Source organism: Medicago truncatula, chromosome 4 (assembly GCF_003473485.1).
Source record: "Medicago truncatula cultivar Jemalong A17 chromosome 4, MtrunA17r5.0-ANR, whole genome shotgun sequence".
NCBI lineage: Eukaryota > Viridiplantae > Streptophyta > Magnoliopsida > Fabales > Fabaceae > Medicago > Medicago truncatula.
Window position 1 is genome coordinate 9,470,713 of NC_053045.1, and position 16,377 is coordinate 9,487,089.

Consider the following 16,377-nt stretch of genomic DNA (forward strand, 5'->3'; position numbering starts at 1 on the left):
TCCACCCTATTGACGAAAACAACAACATTAAACAGCTGGTTAAATTACATAACTAAAAAACAACGATGACATTAGTTTAATTTTAAAGTTAAGAGTGCAAACATGGAAAAACCTTTTCATCGACCAGTAACATGTTCATGAAAATGATGCCAGTGGGGACCTTCTTCTCTCGAATCAACCAAATGTGAGCAACTCACACACACATCTTGAGATTCTTTCTTCCTACAGAAACGGCTGAGATTTGAGTGTATTTGGCAGACATCATTGGCTTGTTTTTTCCTTTCCAAGAAAGAGGATGCTTATTTAGATTGAAATGGTTTGGCTAATAGGTTATGATATATTTATAGGAAAAAGGTGCAATACGTGTAGTAGGATATGTCGGTTGAGAAATAAAGAGTATTAGTTATCAGGATAAGCACAAAAAAGTGGAACAAAATTAGGAAGTGGCCAACATTTTAGGATAAAGATTAATATGAATAAAATGAAATTAATGTTGTTGATGAGACACTTTGTTTTACTTAAGAATTGGCATGTAAATAGGGAAGGGGCGCAGAACAAAGGGATGTAGTTAAAGTGAAATAAAATTATGCTCAACATTTTTGGATAAAGATTAATATGAATAAAATGAAATTAATATTTTTGATAACATATTTTAGAGATGTGGATTAAATCTTGGTTACTTGAATGAGAGAAATTAAGATTAGGATTTTAGTTTGTTTCCACCTAAAAAATATTTTAGAGATTTGGATGAAATCTTTAGTAGTTACTTGAATGAGAGGAATTAGGATCTTTAATTTTTTTCCACCCAAAAAATATTTTAGAGATGTGGATGAAATTCCGTAATTATTTGAATGAGAGAAATAAAGATTTTAGTTTGTTTCCACCAAAAAGTTACTTTAGAGATGTGGATAAAATTTCTTAGTTACTTGAATGAGAGAAATTATGATTAAGATTTTAGTTTGATTCCACCCAAAACATATTTTAGAGATTATGATTACTAATTGTTAGTAATAATGTTACTAAAAGTGTCACCAAAAGGTAGTAATTATTACTAATAATGTTACTAAAAGCTATGCTACTAAAATGCTTCAATAACACAACAATGATACTAAATATAGTTTCAGGAGCACAAACATAAATATATAAATCAAAAACCAAAGCAAGCAAGGCTAAATTATTTATGAAATTCAAGGGACATTTGTTAAATTCAAAGACAAAAAAATAGATGCTTCCAAAACTCTAAGAAACTAAAACTTAAAATTCAAAGTGGAAAGGTGTTGCACAATTTATCTAAACATGGACTAATTGTAAATAACATCAAGGTAGATGGTATCATGTGACCCAATTTGCAAAAGTTAGCTCACACACCCATAAGTTACCGCAATCGTCGATAATATTCACAGTTGTCTTGAGTGTATCAAGCATCTGTGGAACATTTTGCCGATGTAAAGTAGAATGCAAATAATTAAGAATAGGTATATTTGGAAAAAAAACATACATCATCAATGTCATATTCAACGATATATGATTTGTATTTCAGTCTCAGCTTGTTGATTGCATTGTCAAGATCGGAAAGCGGGTTTTTCACCAACAGACCTACAAAAGATTAAAAGGGATTGAAAGAATGATTTATATTTTACAACAGCGAGGAATAAGAGCAAAAGTCTGTATATTTAGTATAAACCAGAGTGGAATGAAGATATGGTTATCAGTGAGGCAGTGGTATGACAGCAAAGTCTGAATGTTTCTGGAAGCCATGTTGATTAAGAAATTTCGGTTTAAGAGAAAGGTATGGTTTTAGAAAGAGATTTCGGTTTAGGAGAAATGATTAAAATATATTGATGAGGGTTTGGAGGAGGGGAGGTAGGAGATATGGTTTATGGAAATCAATTAGATAGGTTTTAGGAGGAGTGAAGTTAGGAAATCATGGTTAGGGTTTGGAGGAGGGGAATTAGGGAATATGGTTAGGTTTTGAAGGAGGGAAAAATTGCTAAAATATTAGGTTAAAATATTAGGTTAAAATTAGGGCAACAAAGCTTTGTTTAGGAATATGAAGATATGTCATTTTGCATAAATTAAATCTAGGGTTAATATAATATGTTTAATAAAACTAGACCATTGACCCATGCTAACGCACGGGTCATTTTAAAAAGTAAATATTCATGTAAAAATAAAACAATGTAGTTCGCTTGAATGTAAAAATTGTCATGAATCAAAGCATAATGTCAATTACGATAGACTTTGTTATTGTTTCATAATTCTAAGACGCGTTTCTGTTACTTTAACATAACATATAATTTTAAAAGGGAAACTGAAGTTCGTTGACATGCAAATAATTTCAATAAGTAAGAAAATGAATAGTACACAAAAAGTCCTACACATTACGGAAAACTTCTTTGTAGACCACATTTGATGCAACATCGGTATAATCGTCGTCCTCGTCATTAATCAATATTTTTAAATCACCCCTCGAACAATACGTGTGAGTAAGATATGATGGTTGAACAATAAAGAGTATTACTTATCACGATAAGCACAAAATAGTGGAACAAAATTAGGAAATGCCCAACATTTTAGGATAAAGATTAATATGAATAAAATGAAATTAATATTTTTGATGAGACTTTTTTTTTTACTTAAGAATTGGCATGTAAATTGGGAGGGCGCAAAACAAATGGATGCACTTGAAGTGGAATAAATTTAGGAAATGCCCAACATTTTAGGATAAAGATAAATACAAATAATATGAAATTAATATTCTTGATGGGGCAGTGTGTTTGACTTAAGAATTGACTTGTAAACAGGGTTTAGGGGCGCAGAACAAATGATTAAGATAGTTGACTCGGGTGAAATGTAGTAGTTACTTGAATGAGAGGAATTAAGATTTTTAGTTTGTTTCCACCCAAAACATATTTTAGAGATGTGGATGAAATCTCTTACTTATTTGAATGAGATAAATAAGGATTTTAGTTTGTTTCCACCAAAAAATTACTATAGAGATGTGGATGAAATCTCTTGGTTACTTGAATGAGAGAAATTAGGATTAGAATTTTAGTTTGTTTCCACCTAAAAAATATTTTAGAGATGTGGATGAAATCTTTAGTAGTTACTTGAATGAGAGGAATTATGATTTTTAGTTTGTTTCCACCCAAAACATATTTTAGAGATGTGGATGAAATCCCGTAATTATTTGAATGAGATAAATAAGGATTTTAGTTTGTTTCCACCAAAAAGTTACTTTAGAGATGTGGATGAAATTTCTTAGTTACTTGAATGAGAGAAATTAGGATTAGGATTTTAGTTTGATTCCACCCAAAACATATTTTAGAGATTAGGATTAGTAATTGTTAGTAATAATGTTACTAAAAGTGTCACCAAAAAGGTAGTAATTGTTACTAATAATGTTACTAAAAGCTATGCTACTAAAATGCTTCAATAACACAACAATGCTACTAAATATAGTTTGAGGAGCACAAACACAAATATATAAATCAAAAACCAAAGCAAGCAAGGCTAAATTATTTATGAAATTCAAGGGACATTTGCTAAATTCAAAGACAAAAAAATAGATGCTTCCAAAACTCTAAGAAACTAAAACTTAAAATTCAAAGTGGAAAGGTGTTGCACAATTTATCTAAACATGGACTAATTGTAAATAACATCAAGGTAGATTGTATCATGTGACCCAACCATCGGAGCACCCCCTCTGATCTTCACACCTTCACGAAAGTTGCTTGCAAATTCATCTTGTCAAGAAGGAAATGCATAGGGGGATCAAAAACCGGGTAGGGGATACTCTTGTGAAACCTATCAGTCAACTGTATATCAAACTGTCCGTCACCAACAAAAACCAAGGTAATTCAGGCACCAAGATCGATTCCGTAAAAGTCACGAATCGCTTTCCATCCCTTTGTGAGAAAAAATGCTCCATTTACTCTGTCGACCAATACTTCAAACTTGTTGGACTTAGGATCAGTCAATATTGCATAGCGCCCAATTTGATCTCCAAAATCACCGCCAAACATGTTTGGCAAGCATACTGCACCCTAAAAAAAAAAAAAAAAAAAAAACATCACAAACGTTGATAAAATAGAATGCAAATAATTAAGAATAGGTATATTTCGCAAAAAAAAATACAACATGAATGTCATATTCAACGATATATGATCTGTATTTCAGTCTCAGCTTGTTGATTGCTTCGTCAAGATTGGAAAGAGGGTTTTTCACCAACAGACCTACAAAAGATTAAAAGGGATTGAAAGAATGATTTATACTTTACAACAGTGAGGAATAAGAGCAAAAATCTATATATTTAGTATAAACCAGAGTGGAATGAAGATATAGTTATCAGTGAGGCAGTGGTATGACAGCAAAGTCTGAATGTTTCTGGAAGCCATGTTGATTAAGAAATTTCGGTTAAAGAGAAAGGTATGGTTTTAGAAAGAGATTTCGGTTTAGGAGAAAAGATTAAAATATATTGGTGAGGGTTTGGAGGAGGGGAGTTAGGAGATATGGTTTATGGAAATCAATTAGATAGGTTTTAGGAGGAGTGAAGTTAGGAAATCATGGTTAGGGTTTGGAGGAGGGGAATTAGGGAATATGGTTAGGTTTTGAAGGAGGGAAAAGTTGCTAAAATATTAGGTTAAAATATTAGGTTAAAATTAGGGCAACAAAGCTTTGTTTAGGAATAAGAAGAAATTTCGGTTTAAGAGAAAGGTATGGTTTTAGAAAGAGATTTCGGTTTAGGAGAAAAGATTAAAATATATTGGTGAGGGTTTGGAGGAGGGGAGTTAGGAGATATGGTTTATGGAAATCAATTAGATAGGTTTTAGGAGGAGTGAAGTTAGGAAATCATGGTTAGGGTTTGGAGGAGGGGAATTAGGGAATATGGTTAGGTTTTGAAGGAGGGAAAAGTTGCTAAAATATTAGGTTAAAATTAGGGCAACAAAGATTTGTTTAGGAATAAGAAGATTAAAGAGAAAAATTAGGAGCGATTTGTTTATTTTGATTTCCCTAACAATTAACGTTAACATTTTGATTAAATTAAACAGGGTTAATACAGTAAAATTAAGCAAAGAAATAAGGTTAAATCTAGGGCAAAATTTTGCGTTCGGGTTAACTTTAAGAAATAAAATAGGTTAAGTATGGCAAGACGGGTTAACATTTATAAGTAAGAGATTAAATTAAGTATAGCGAGACGGGTTAACGGTTATTCCTTTCCAAAAAAACAACATATAATTATGTACATACTTTTATTTTACTTTAGATAAACATTAAATGCAAAAGTGTGGAGGGAAAAATTAGGTTAAAATTAGAGATGACATTTTGCATAAATTAAATCTAGGATTAATATAGTAAAGTCACCCGAAAAAATAGGTTAAATCTAGGGTTAATATTGCATCACGGGTTAACATTTAGAAATAAGAGATGACATTTTGCATAAATTAAATCTAGGGTTAATATAGTAAAGTCACACAAAAAATTAGGTTAAATCTACGGTTAATATTGCGTCACGGGTTAACATTTAAAAATAAGAGATAAGAGATGACATTTTGCAGAAATTAAATCTAGGGTTAATTTAGTAAAGTCACACGAAAAAATTAGGGTAAATCTAGGGTTAATATTGCGTCACGGGTTAACGTTTATAAATGAGCTGACATTTTGCATAAATTAAATCTAGGGTTAATATAATTTATTTAGTAAAATTAAGGAGAAAAATTAGGAGCGATTTGTTATTTTGATTTCCCTAACAATTAACGTTAACATTTTGATTAAATTAAATAGGGTTAATACAGTAAAATTAAGCAAATAAGTTAGGTTAAATCTAGGGAAAAATTTTGCTTTCGGGTTAACTTTAAGGAATAAGAGATTGCAATAGTTATTATGTTATTTTTTATGTAGTGCTTTAGACTCTGTGTTGCAAATTTTTGGTTTACGCAGCTTTGATTTTCACATTTATAAATGACAACAATTTTCTGTAATTTATAAGATTTCTCATTCAAAACTAAATTTAAAAAAAATACGTTATTCAACCCGTGCAAAGCACGGGTTTGTAACTAGTTGCTCTGCAAAGCCATGATTCTTTCTTCCTTATTTGTGTTTGAAAAATAGATAAAATATTTATTTAGGATATAGTGTGGGATATAATAGGACTCGTTTTAGAGTGTTTGATAGGTATTACGGATATTTGAAAAATGTACTAGAGTTGTTAAATTAATTGAAAAATGTAAAATAATATAAATTATTAGTTGTGTCCAATTAAACTACCATATTAGAATCCCCGTGAGCTTAGCTCAGTTGGTAGGGATATTGCATATTATATGCAGGGGCCGGGGTTCGAACCCCGGACACCCCACTTCTCTACAATTAAATTGTGTGAGCTCTAACCACTAGGCTACTTGACCAAAAAAAAAAAAAACTACCATATTAGATGTCTTGGATGTGTATGCTATAAGATTTCTCTCCATTGCATTCCAAAGCTTGACTTATTGATCTCATCTTTAATTATTGTAACTCAGTTATTGTGATTCAAACAATTATACTTCTTCTAAATTAATACCACAATATTATTTTTAACAACAAATGGTTAGTATTTAATTATTAAATTAATATTAACTCCTTTGTTTAAGTTTAAACTCAAGACCTCTAGCTTTGTATTCCTTGGCTTGGAAAAGTTGAACTACTTCCAAAAACGATAACATTTTATACGTTTAATAGAAGTTTTCGCCCCCTTACTTTTACGAAGTTGTGATTTTAGCCCCCTAAAAAAAAACTACAAAACCGCCCCTTAAGTTTTGCAACTGTGCCAGTTTTGGTCCCCAAGGTCAATTTTTGGAAGAAAAAAAAATAACACGTGGACTTAGGGTGCCACATCAACGTAGACCGAGTCAAAATTGACATTGGGGACCAAAACTGCCACAGATGCAAAACTTAGGGGGCGGTTTTATAGTTTTTCTTAGGGCCAAAATCGCAACTTTGAAAAAATTAGGGGTTAAAATTGCTATTAAGCCTATTTTATATTAATTGCAAAAGTCATACACTTGCAAATTTTATACAACATTGTACAAAAATACAAATTGGATGAATCCACACAAGTTTAATAATACTCTTTTGTTTTTCAAATTTAAAGAAAAACACAATTGAAAAAGTTTAATAAACATAGCATATCAAACAAGAAACTAAAGAGTTGAAATAAAGGGATGAATCTACATAGTAATCTTGGCAACCAGACAGAGAGGATTCTTCTTGTGTTGAGTGATCCCAGGCAACGTTTCAGTATCAATATCTTCCTTTACCAATCCATGTGGTAACTTCCAATCAAAAGAATAAAGAAGATTAGCAAGGATCAGTTCTACTGATGCAACTCCCATAGATATACCTGGACAAATTCTACGACCTGCTCCAAACGGAATAAATTCAAAATCTTGTCCAAGAAAATTCGTCGAACATTCCAAGAATCTCTCGGGATAAAACTCTTCTGGATTTTTCCAATTACTTGGGTCTCTTTGAATAGCCCAAGCATTCACATACACTATTGTGTTGGCTGGAATCTTGTAACCACTTATAATGCACTTTTCTCTTGATTCTCTTGGAACAAGTAGTGGGGTAGGTAGGTGCAATCTCAACGTCTCTTTTATCACTGCCTTTAAATATGGGAAATTTTGAATATCATTTTCGTCTATGAATTCTTTTTTACTTCCCAAGTTTCTAATTTCTTCTTGTACTTTCTTCATTACTCTTGGGTTTTTTATCAGGGAGGTTATAGCCCAAACTGATGTGGCTGCTGTGGTGTCTGTTGCAGCTACAAGCATGTCCTACAAAATAATGTAGAAGTCAAAAAAGATATCGACAAAAAATTGCAGCAACTTATAGAATTCTAATTTTTATTTTTTTTACAAACTTAACATATTGAGCACAATATAATTTAACTTTTTGGGCTACATGAACGTAATACAAGTGTAAATTACAATTTCAAAAGAAGTTGAATCTTGAAATTTAACGGAAGAAATAAAAATGAACACATATATTCAACGTGGAATATCTTTTATACTGTGAAAAATTCACATAATATACTAATTTTTTCCACAATATCAAATTATATGACTTGTGCATATAAGATTGTGGAAAAAAATATTGTAATATAAATTGATATTAAAAGATGCAGTGAAAAATTATGGATTGATCATGGCCAGGAAAGTTTGGATATTTGCGAATAATTTTCGGGTTTCCGATGGAGAGGATGATCAAGCAGCTATTACAAGTCTCAAATTTGGACTCTGATGGGAAATTTTGGAAAGCACAGGGATTGAGGGATTGAGATGTCTCTGATCATTGTCCAATTTAGTTTCATTGTTTACTCATTAATGGGAACCTAAACCCTTTCTTTTCAACAATTGTTGGACATACCATGACAATTTTTATAGAAGCAATTGAAAGGAAATCAAAAAGTCTGGAATATAGAAGTTTTTGGTTTGTAGATATGGATGTTGAGAAATTAGTAAACAAAATTGTTAAACTTGATGTGGTAGCTGTTAAGGGTGGTTTCATTGATTTGGTAAGGAGAAAAGTTTTAAGTGGGAAGATTAGGAAGAAAAATAGAGCAAAAGAGAGTAAACTGGACTCACTGCAATCGATAAAAGCATGCAGACACACAATCACAACAATCTCGACCATCCAATCTTTATCAAACAGTTAAAAAAATGGTATATTCATTTTTTAATTTTATAATTTCAAATACTTAGATAGAATCGGGACCGTTCGATTAAGATTTGAAGATTCAGATTGTTATGAATTCGTAACTACTTTCTTTTATTGACTGCATTGAATCCAATTTTCTTAACTTCATGCACACTATAAATCCATGTATCCTCCACACTTAGAGCAATATATTTTTTGTTGGCATCATCTTCTCTAATTCAACGCATATGAGACTTTTGTTTAATCAAAAAACAGGTAAATTTAATTTTTATTTTATAATTTGAAATATCGAGATAGAGTCCGGACCGTCAGATCAAGATTAGATGGTTATCGGTATCCAACTGCGTGACTGTGGGTTCTTAATATCTGCAAGGAAACCCGATCTGAGGTTATGGGTTAAAGAAGAAAACACTTCGCAGCATGTTGCAATGTAAAGGATTTCAATAGGCCATTTTTGAATCGTATTTAAACTAAGAAACAAAGACCAACTAGTCAAACCCCAATGAAGCAAACTATTATATTCCCTCTAATAACCAAGAAACACTAATGAATACATAACGGATGACATGTCATCTTACGTTATTCTTAGCATGTTTTTCAGTCATTTTAAGTAGGTTTTAGCAGCAAAAAGATAGAGATTTAGAACGATTCCCTATGATTTTGGTACTTTTGTAATATTTTCTATATTTGAGTTTGTAATTCTAGTTTTCCCGAAATATAGCAATTTTAGGGATTTTTTGAAGTAATTCACGAAGAAATCATGCAAATGGACAAATCCATAACAACCACAGATTTGTGAAGACTTTGGGAAGACCAAGAATGAAGATTCAAGAGACCTCAGAAGACTTTACAGTGGGAGGAATTATGTTCCCAAGTTCCGAGGAAAGTTATTTAAATATGAAGACCTAAAATGACGGAAAAATGGAGAAACTAGGCCTGGGAGGCATCACCATGCGCCTAGAGCATGGCTTTTTCCACACTCACATTCGCCTAGACCATGGCTCATGTTCCCCGAGCATCCAAAATGTGCGAGGCGCAAGCGTCTTTTCCTGCTTTTTGTGGGTAAAGCCTGCGTTTTTAGCCCAAACTCAGTTATAAACTCTCTCACTATAAATACCAGCCTTCCTCATTCAGAATTTCTCGTTTAGAAGCGTGGCAGTTCAAAAGGAAGGCAATTCTAGAGCTTCGGAGGAGTTTCTATCTTCTCCATGATTTTCTAGGGTATGTTTTTTTCTTTAGTAATTTGTTTTTAGTTACCATGTGTAACTAATTCTTTTTCGATAAGAGTTCTAAGATGAACCTCTGTTTATTTTTGTTGGATATTTATTTAATTTAATGTCATTTTTATTTTATTTATCTGTTGTTCGCTATTAAGTTTTATTAGAAATTTAGTTTATTTCTATAGTAGAGCATCCCTAGATTAGGTACTTAGGTTGTGACAGGGTCTAATATTGATATTACTATCTTGATGCTTCTATCTTGATAGTAATATTTATATGTTTAGGAAGTAATTAGTTATAACTGGCGAAAGATACCAAAAATGAGTTGACCCTAGTAGTAAGTACTTAGGAAGTGAAATTACTAATTTTGAGTAAAATCTGCTAAACCTAGGATTTATCTAGTATTAATTGAGAAAACATAGGGAGTGAACAAACCTAGTAGAACCATTCTGCTCGACCCTTGGTAAGGTAGATGTTAATAGAACTATTCGTTTGTAGAACTACCGAGTGGGAGAATGTGCTATGAGTGTCCTAAGATTCACAGATGGGAAGATCTTCAAGAAAATTGGTCTTCATTGCCTTTAGAAATCTAGGAACGCCAATTGAAGTCTATGTTTGAATTACCTTTGAATTAGTAAGACCCCACACGTAAGGATCACCGTACGATCAACAGGTGCAACTAGCCATTGGAGGGATATACCTAAATCATCTGAGAGAGTAAAGCCCCGCACGTAAGGATCATTGTGTGATCAACAGGTGCAACTTGACGAACCGACTAGGTTAGAACGTCCCGACGGCCTCATCACGTGTATAGTCTACTTCAGATAACTAAACGCGAGATTTATGTTATTTAGTTCAAACAAAATAAATAGGGGGATTCGAAGAGTCCTAACCATTGCTTACTAATTTGCAACAAAAAATGTAACTTGCTCTGTTGCATATAGATATAAATTGCAATCTCTAACCCTTAATTTATTATATCGTCAAAACAAAATAAGTAACACGAATTGTTTGGACGAAACGACAATCTCAGTAGATACGTTGCTCTACTTACACTTTATTACTTTGTAAATAATTTGGTACACTTGTCTAATTCGACGATCACCCCCAACGCGTCGTGTTTGCTAGAGACTTGGAATAGTCTAACGAATAGAATCCTCAGAAATATTCTCTCCACAAAGTCAGTCGTTTACTTTTAGATGCACTTTAAATAGACATTTAGCTTTCGTTTTAACGTCCATTTTTAAAAACGCTATTTTAGCATCAATAGGATGCTACTATTTTGAATGTTATTCCGAGGCTAAAAGTTGTTAGAATCTATTTTTTCCCTATAGCTTTTAGTTTTCTGCTATAGCTAAAATCCATTTTCACATTGAATTGAAGGTACTGTGCAACTAGATTTTTTTAGATGACAACCAACTAGGTTTTCTTTGTCTTTTTTTTAAGAAATTTTTCTGTTTGGTTGTCTTTTTACGATCAATCAATATTTAGCTTTCGATCTATTATCATATAATAATTGTCGTCTCATCTTAATGTTATTCATACCTCTCGTAATACTTTGATCAGATCTGAAAAAAACTTAGAAAACTGTACAGCTGAAAAATGGGACCTGGCAAATGGATCACTCCAACTCATTCAAAAAGTTTTATTGGCTAGCCTTGATATATATACCGACACATTATCTCTTAATTTGTCTGTACGGAGTTTTAGATCATGTGGCTATTTGACTTCCCATTCAAGAGTGCATGAGATCTATAAAGATTTTTTTCCCCTTGTAATTGCATTCTTTATGCCCTATTTTATTAAATTTATAAACTTTTAATTGAATTATTTTATTCTCTTTTTTATATTTGTTGCAATTTAAAAATAGTAGAATTATTTCTGTGTGTTTGATAAAATATGAACACCAAAAATGTAATTAATTTTTTTTTTATCAAATACATATTTATTGAAAGAATTGGTTAGATAGATTATTGGTGTTTTAAAATGAAAATTCTAATGTATATCCTTTAATTTTTATAAAAGACCATTTAAGCAACACCAATCTTGAGTGTATATTCAACAAAGTTTGTAGTAATCAGGCAAAATACCACTTTTAATTATTTTAATTTGACAGAATTCTCAAATTAGATTTTTAAGTTTCGAAAGTTTCAATAATTACTGGTACTTACTAGCATGATCTTTTTAAAAAATGAGTAGGTGTTTTCTAAATCTCTATATGAGTTATTAACCTAAACTAAAACTTACTATACAGGGAATGCATTACTCCCTCCATTTTAAAATGAGTGTTGTTTTAACAAAAAAAAAATTGTTTTAAAATGACCGTCACTTTCAGTTTTCAATGAAATAATAATTTTTTCTTTTCAATTGTACTCTTCAATTAATAATATATACACTACTTCCAAAGTATTATTTTTTTCTTTAATGAAAAACAAACCAATAGTTTATTAAGATAATTTGGTAAAATAAAATCTCTTTTTTTTTTTTAATTAATGTATTCTTAATCTGTTTGCAATTGTTTAAAACGACATTCATTTTAAAAGGGAGGGAGTAGAATATAATAATGTTTCTTAAATCTCTTGTTTGAACTAACAAGGGATGGCTCTAGAGTAAAATGAGTAGACTCCTATAATAGGGGGCGGAATACTTTTTTAATTTTGACAAAGAATGGTCCCAATAAATAGTGTTCTACAAGTTTCCAAGAGAATAAGCTCTCGTGTAATAAGTCAAATGAAAAAGAGAGAAAAATTTGGTGTTTATCTCCAACCACATCATAAGATATTAAGACTAACATATTAATATTTTTATTTCTAAGAAACTAGAAAATTTTCTTAACTTTTATTTTATTATCATAGAAAGTTTCTACCCCTAGAATCTTTCTACACCTCTAGAAACTTTCTATTATCATATTAATATTTTTTATAACTAAGACTTTTATAATATCTAATCATCTATTACATTGTATTTTAGAACAAATAAATGTTCCGAAGGAGGTTTTATAATAAGGGATCTCAATACAAAAAAAAATCCTATAGCGACAGAAAACATGTGTAGGCAAAGGACAAAAACATAATTATTTGGTAGAATATGTATATACTAAAAAAATTGAAAAAGTAATTCATCAAAAAAAATAATCAAAGTCAAAATAACATACCGCAAGGACAGCCTTGATGTGATCGAAAGTGAGATCAATTGAAGATAAATGATGTTTCTTGAGTTGGAGTAAAACATCAACAATATCTTCTTCATCTTTAATTTGTTCTCTATTTGGATCCAAATGCTCATCAATAATCTCTTGATAAAATTCATCAAACTCCTTGAAATTTTTATCAACACGACCATGCAATCCTCTAAGCTTATCAAGCCAACCCATATATGGAATATAATCACAAACAAAAAATTCTGCAAGCAAAGCTTGAAACTCATGCAACATTTCATGAAATCTACTTTTCTCAGTTCCATCATTCTCATAGCTTCTCCCAAAAGCAATCCTACAAATTATAGTACTTGATAGAGAAATCAACACCTCACTCAAATTTGTAACACTTGAAGAATCAACATGCCCTGAAATTTTTTTGATCATTTTCTTCACCTCAAACTTTCTTATGGAGGAATAATGTGATACACGTTTGGCACTAAAAATATGAACAACACAAATTTTTCTTATTTCTCTCCAAAAATCACTATATTGAGAAAATACCATTTCTGACCCATTATAAGATAATTTTTGTTGACCATATAATATAGGTCTATTAGAAAAAACATTACCATTGTCTTTCAATACTTCTTTTGCAATTTCAGCTGAAGAAACAACAATAGCTTGTCTTAAACCAAGTGAAAGTGAAAATAGAGGACCATATAATTTTGAGAATTGAGATAATTGAAGATAAAGCTTAGAAATATCTAGTTGATGAAGATTTCCTATTATGGGAAGGCCTTTAGGACCAGGTGGATAATTTTTATTGGTTCTATATTTGTGGAAGAACATAAGCAAAGGAAGAATGAAGCACACAACAAAGAGAAATAGTAGTGAAAACATTGTTACAATTAATGTCAACTATCTTTTTCTTTGTAGGGTTAGAGAATGCTTAGCTATAAACCTCATCTACCAATATATATATATATAACTTTGTCACCGAGAAGAATTATATCGCTATTAAAATATTTTGCCCACGTGTGAAAAGCTAGCCGGCGCCGAATATAGAAATAGAGAGAGGGGTAATGCTAATAAACATCCATAAAAAAAGGATAATTATCAGTGGACATCCTTTTTCAATACCTTCCTTGTACACCTGCCAACGTGGATGGCAACTTTGTAATTTTGTTAAAAAGCAAGGGGCAAAACAGAAATTTCACATTTGTATTCTCACTCTATGATCTTTTCTTTGTGTTCTTCTCTAACTCTCTTCCCATCTTTCCTCAAACAAAAAAAAAAACTCTCTTTCCCATTTAAGCCGCCTCTTGCCCCGCCGTCCATCTCCTTGCCGCCGCCACCTCTTTCCTTGTTTACCATCGTACCTCGCGGCTGTCTCACCATCGCTTTTGTCTCTCCTTCCCAATCTCTCTCTCTCTCTGAGAACATGGTTGAGTACTGCAATTCGACAGCGTCGTGGTTTGCGACGGCAACAGTGAGATTTGAAAACCGACGATCCATGTGCGTAGACGGCGAGACTGTGGACGGAGATGGTGAGGACGACGTCAGAAAAATGGAGGAAAGTGAGGAGGAGAAAATGAAGAAGGTGGAGGAGAAAGTGTGGTGGGGCGGAGAAAACCAAAAAGGAGGAGAAAGAGTGAGGAAACAGAGATGTCTTCTATGGTCCATTTTTTTTTCACTCAACAATACTAACCTGAAAAGGAAATAAAAATTCTCCTTTTCTTATTCTTCCATTCATCAATTCAGCATCCAATCCAAACAAAACTGAATATTTCCTTCGAATGAGGAAGAAAAAATCATTGGTGAATGAACAAAATGAGGGGTATCAGTAGTAGTGTTGTATCTTATGCAGCGGCGAAGTGGGTGGTCGGAGTTATAATCGTTGGTGTGGAAAGGGAGAGAAGAGAGAGGGAAAATGGTTGGAAAAGAAACACGTGAGTGAGTTGAGAGATGGTGAACGAAGAGAGTAGGAAACCAAGAAGGAGGAGAGAGTGAGGACACAATTTTTTATTTTTATTTTATTTTGAGCTGAAACATTTATTATTTATTATTGTCACATAGGTGCCACATAAGGGGTGTAGATGATGGTTTGCCACATGGGGTGGTTCACCTATCACCACCCTAAAAAAAATACCCTAATTTTTCTTCATGAAAAAAGTCAAAACAAAGGATATATGATTGTAATTTTAATTTTTATTGTTACTCTCTTCACGTTCTCTCTCCTTTATTTTCTGTTTCTCAACAATATTATAGTTGTTTCATTTCATCTTCCTCCAACCATCCTTCTCCCTCACTTGCTTTATTGTCTTCGTCCAACTAGATTTCTACAATGCAATAGGGATCTGAACATTTATAATTGAGGTTAATGGTGCTTTATCCCCTGTAATATAGGTCATTTTTTGTTTTCCCTCCTGTAATTTTTTTTTTATTTACCCCTGTAAATTTTTTTTTTTTGAATACCTCCTACGGGAACGTGGAAAGAGACATTACAGTTCGTTTGAACTGGTCTCAGTTGCTCCGAGCCCATCCCCCGTGGAGAAGGGGTGTGTTGCGAGTAATATTGTCAAATTCATAATTTGGGCTGTATTTGTATTGGGTCTAAGTAATTGGGCCTAAGTGCTTTAGCCGGCCCATAACAAGTTGTGCTACTTTATCATAGGGACGCAGTAATTGATATTCCTTTTGTCCTATAATAAGTGAGTCATTTGTAAAAAATATTGTCCCAAAAAAATTGACTTATTTCAGTTTTCAATATAATATTAATTACTTTTTTTATAATTAAAAATAACGTGTTTTATATAAAAAAAAAATAGAAATGACCTATTAGAAGTTGTATCCATTTATTCTTAATAATACATTGTAGAATGTAACATTACTTTCAGGGCACGTATGTTAGCATGACACAAACTATACACGTGTCATAGAAATTCTCTATGAAAAATATATACAAGTGTCAAAGGCGGTGCCACCTCGTTCTTCACAAGTGGATCCACTATATATAGAAATACGGGTCTTGCTAACCAAAATTCTAAAAGCAATGTTTTAGAAATTTTATTTTGGTGGTGACTGGGTTTGAACCCTAAACCTTATATATATTATGCATTATCTATAATAATTAAGTTAAATTCATGAGGAAAAATGATTTAAAAATTTGTTAATAGAAATGTTTTCTTAGAAATGTAAATTTTTACTTTTATTTTAGAGAACAAATATTACACAACTTTTATTAAAAAGTAACTAATTTTAGTTTGTTAAAAAATGTTTTAAGGATACCGGTTAACATTCTCCCATATATAAATATAAATA

The 16,377-nt window shown here is 31.9% G+C and overlaps 1 protein-coding gene across 1 annotated transcript; it reads right to left on the reverse strand.

Moving 5' to 3' along the window:
* Positions 1-6,991: 6,991 nt before the first annotated feature.
* On the reverse strand, positions 6,992-14,036 carry LOC25491651 (cytochrome P450 83B1). Its single transcript, XM_013599638.3, has 2 exons — positions 13,072-14,036; positions 6,992-7,814 (listed from the first exon to the last, which is right to left on the reverse strand). The coding sequence occupies exons 1-2, from the start codon at positions 13,954-13,956 to the stop codon at positions 7,206-7,208; spliced, it is 1,494 nt and encodes a 497-aa protein (XP_013455092.1). The 5' UTR covers positions 13,957-14,036; the 3' UTR covers positions 6,992-7,205.
* Between the last annotated feature and the right edge of the window lie 2,341 nt (positions 14,037-16,377).

Bases quoted from the DNA above. Each gene is read 5' to 3' on its own strand.
- LOC25491651 (XM_013599638.3), bottom strand. From the start codon at position 13,956: ATGTTTTCACTACTATTTCTCTTTGTTGTGTGCTTCATTCTTCCTTTG. The intron at 7,815-13,071 runs GTATGTTATTTT...ATTATTTTGTAG, and splicing joins ACATCAAGGCTGTCCTTGCG to GACATGCTTGTAGCTGCAAC.